Source organism: Priapulus caudatus, unplaced genomic scaffold (assembly GCF_000485595.1).
Source record: "Priapulus caudatus unplaced genomic scaffold, Priapulus_caudatus-5.0.1 Scaffold14, whole genome shotgun sequence".
Classification (NCBI taxonomy): Eukaryota; Metazoa; Priapulida; class Priapulimorpha; order Priapulimorphida; family Priapulidae; genus Priapulus; species Priapulus caudatus.
The window spans coordinates 950,780-954,935 of record NW_014577075.1 but is presented as its reverse complement, the minus strand read 5'-3'; the positions used below and the strand labels follow the sequence as shown (position 1 = coordinate 954,935).

The following is a 4,156-nucleotide window of genomic DNA, read 5'->3' as shown; positions in this document are numbered from 1 at the left end:
TGCGCGGTCATCTCCTTAGTACAAGTAGTGTCCTGGGCATGGGTATCTCTTTAGTATAAGTGTGTCCTGCGGCATGGGTCTCTCGTTAGGTGAGTTACGTTCCTGGGCAGCTGGGTCATCTCGTTAGTTATAAGTTTGTGTCCTGGCATGGGAGTCATCTCCTTAGTATACAGTAGTGTCCTCTGGCCATGCGGTCATCTCCTTAGTACAATTTGTGTCTGGCATGGGTCATCTCCTTAGATAAGTAGTGTCCTGGGCATGGGTCATCTCCTTAGTAAAAAAAAAAAAAGTTTTTTTATTTTTTTTTTAATTTTAGATATGAGTAGTGTCCTGGGATGGGTATCTCGTTAGTATAAGTTGTGTCCTGGAGCATGGGTCATTTCCTTAGAATTTTTTTTTTTTAAAATATTAATTAAAAAAAATACAAGTGTGTCCTGGGCCTGGGTCATCTCCTTAGTAAAGGTTAGTGTCCTGGGCATGAGGTCATCTGCGTTAGTATAAGTAGTGTCAGCTGGATAGGGTCATCTCGTTATATTAATAGTAGATGTCTCTGGGCATGGGTATCTTCGTTAAGTATAAGCTAGCTGTCCTGGGCATGGCGTCATTCGTTAGTATATAGATTAGTGTTCCTGGGCATGCGGTTCATTCATTAGTTAGTGTGTCATGGCATGAATAACGGCGTCATCTCGTTTAAGTATAAGTAGTTCTGGGCAGTGGGTTCACCTCTGGCATGGGTCATCTCACTGGTATGGGATATATCCTTAAGTGAAAGTAGCTGTCCTGGGCATGGTTTCACTCTCCCTGTTAAGTATGTGTCTGGGCCATGGGTCATTCCTTAGTATGAGGGGGTGTCCTGGCCATGGGTAATCTCCTTGTACGTAGTGTCCGGGCCATGCGATCATTCTTTAGTATAGTTGTGTTCGCTGGGCATGGGTCATCTCCTTAGTGTAGTTAGTTGATCCTGGCCATGGGCCTTCCTTAGTACAAGTAGTGTCCTGGGCATGGGTCATTCTTTAGTTTTAAGTAGTGTCCTGGGCAGGGTCATCTCGTTAGTATAGTTGTGTCCTGGGCATGCGGTCATCTCCTTAGTATAAGTTAGTGTCTGGGCATGGGTCATCTCCTTAGTATAAGTTGTGTCCTGGGCATGGGTCATCTCCTTAGTATAAAGTTGTGTCCTAGGCATGGGTTCACCTCTTGGGCATGGGTCATCTCCTTAGTATAGGTTGTGTCGTGGGCACTGGGCATCTCCTTAGTATATAGTGTGTTGCCTGCGGCATGGGTCTCTCCGAGTATAAGTAGTGTCTGGGCATGGGTATTCCTTAGTACAAGTAGTGTCCTGGGCATGGGTCATCTCTTTAGTATAATGGTGTCTGGGATGCGTATCTCTGTAGTATAAGTTGTGTCCTGGGCATGGGTCATCTCCTTTAGTGATAAGTAGTGTCCTGGGGATGGGTCATTCCATCTGTATGAAGTGTGTCCTGGCATGGGTCATCTCGTTTGTATAAGTAGTGTCCTGGCATGGCGTCATTCTTCCTTGTATAAGTGTGTCCCTGGGCATGGTCATCTCCTTAGTTAAGTTGTGTCCTAGCGATGGTCATCTCCTTAGTACGTAGTGTTCCTGGGCATGGGTTATCTCTTTAGTATAAGTAGTGTTCCTGGCATGGGTCTCTACTTAGCTACAAGTAGTGTCCTGGCATGGTCATCTCCTTGTTACAAGTAGTGTACCCTCAGGCATGGGTCATCTCCTTAGTATAGGTACTTGTGTCTGTGGCGAATGGGTCATTCTCGTTGTTAAGTAGTGTCTGGGCATGGCGTCATCTCTTAGTATAAGTAGTGTCCTGGGATGAGGTCATCTCCTTATAAAGTAGTGTCCTCTGGGCATGCGGTCATCTCCTTAGTACAAGTTCTGGGTTGGGTGGGTCATCTCCTTAGTATGAGTTAGTGTCTGGGATGGGTCATCTCCTTAGTATAAGTATGTTGTCCTGGCTAGGTCATCTCGTTAGTTATAAGTAGTGTCTGGGCATGCGCGTGCATCTCCTTTAGTTATAAGTTGCTGTCCTAGGCATGGTCATGCTCTTAGTATAAGTTGTGTCCTAGGCATGGTTCACCTCTAGGCATGGGTCATCTCCTTTAGTACTAGCGTGGTCCTTTAAGGGCATGGGTCATCTCCTTAGTATAGTTGTTCCTGGCTTAGGTCATTTTCTTCGACATTAGTATAGTGTGTCCTGGGCATGGGTCTCTCTTGTATAAGTTGTGTCCTAGGCATGGCCGTCACTCCTTAGTATAATTGTGTCCTAGGCATGGGTTCACCTCTTAGGCATGGGTCATCTCCTTAGTATAGGTTGTGTCTAGGCATGGGTCATCTCCTTAGTATAGGTTGTGTCCTGGGCATAGGTCATCTCGTTAGTATTAAGTAGTTGTCACTGGGCATGGTCATCTCCTTAGTATAAGTTGATGTCCTGGGCATGGGTCATCTCCTTAGTACAGTGATTCCTGGGCATGTGGTCATCTCCTGTGTACAAGTTGCTGTCCTGGGCGTGGGTCATCTGCCTTGTACAAGATTGTTGTACCTGGGCATGGTTCTCTCCTTAGTTCGGTTGGTCTTTGCGGATGCGGCCATCTCCTTTAGTATAGGTTGTGTCCTGGGCACATGGGCCATATCCTTAGTATAGGGTTGTGTCGGGTCGGGCCATGGGTCATCTCCTTAGTATAGGTTGTGTCCTGGGCATGGGTCATCTCCTTAGTATAGGTTGTGTCCTGGGCATGGGTCATCTCCTTAGTATAGGTCATCTCCTTGGTATGGGTTGTCTCTTTGGCAGATGGTCGCCTCCTGGGTATGCATCATAGTCAATATAGTTGGTAATCTTCTGGTCAGTTGGTAATTTTAGCTTATGGGGCATTTCATGGATGGATTATCACCTCCTGGGTAGTTGGGCATTGTGAATTTTATTGAAGATTGCCAGCTTTGGGGATACAGTCTAAAAAGCACGAAATTCCTTGCATAAAACTGACGTTCATGGCAAGCTAGCATGTGTGAATACGAGTGCCAGCTGTGTACGAACGCATACCTCTGTGTGCAGGTACTGCACAGGAGTGCCTGAGACACAGCAAACATCTGCCAACAATGAGGTCCTGTTGGTTGTCACAGCAAACTATGGCCGTCCAGTCCGCTTTGTTGCCCACTACAACGGTAAGTGCCTTTGATGCTCAGTTTTTTGCATACCTATGGTGCTCTTCTGCATAAACTGACAATTGTGATCGCAAAAATGATATATTTTTCCATGCAGTGAGCTCTTGTGATGGCATGTAAAGAATGGCGTACTAGGAGTGAGACTCAAATTGGCATCATCTACGCTGAAAAGATGTAGTCTGTCCAGCAAGCAATTTTTCCAACAGATTTCAGAAATATGTGTCAGAGCAGGCACGATGTGGAGTGTCACCTGTACTACACAGGCATACCACTAGTGTTTCATTCCAACATCTAACCTTGGCTGTAGATGACAAGTTGCTATAGCCGGACTGAGATACCTTCTATTATTAGTGTTATTATAGATGGCCAGAAGCACTTAGATTTACCATGCCTGAGCCACATAAGCGTGTGAAAAATAACTATTCCAGTGATATGGTATATTATAAGGTGGCGTGTCCATCTTATTGGACTTAATTGAGTGATTCTATCAAAAAATTGCACTAAGAAGACCAAGTTAGTTAAATATAGTTTGTGTGTTATATTGGCTTCTTGGTAATGCAGTTAAATTCTGATGAATCACAATGTAAGGCATGGGTGTAATTAGTATTTCTGTATAAAAGCAAGAGAGCAACTGGGTTGCGATTAAGCTGTTATTTAATTGATTACAGAAACGTGCAAAAGATGGGTTAAGTGCATTAATAAAATATCATTAATACAATTGAGTTCTTAAATGGCTTTTATAACTATTTAGAAGCATGATGCACACGATATTTATAAGTTATTATAGCCCATAAATCTATTCTAATGTATGCATATTAAAAAAATATTTACATTAATGTTTGAACATGTGACACATTTAGGAGCATTTCTGTGCACTAATCAGGTTAGGAAAGTTCAAACATGAATATAGTAAAACGTTTAGAAACATGGAGGATATATATATATATATATATATGTGTGTGTGTG

General features: G+C 43.6%; 1 protein-coding gene across 2 annotated transcripts in view; it reads left to right on the top strand.

Moving 5' to 3' along the window:
* The window catches only part of LOC106809366 (blastula protease 10-like), a 13,053-nt gene extending 9,145 nt beyond the window's left edge, over positions 1-3,908 (top strand). For both annotated transcript variants that reach the window (XM_014812441.1, XM_014812434.1), the window contains exons 13-14: positions 3,081-3,190; positions 3,288-3,908. In XM_014812441.1, the coding sequence (XP_014667927.1) occupies positions 3,081-3,190; positions 3,288-3,310 (133 nt within the window). In that variant the 3' untranslated portion in view covers positions 3,311-3,908. The remainder of the gene's footprint in view (positions 1-3,080; positions 3,191-3,287) is intronic.
* The last annotated feature ends 248 nt before the right edge of the window (positions 3,909-4,156 follow it).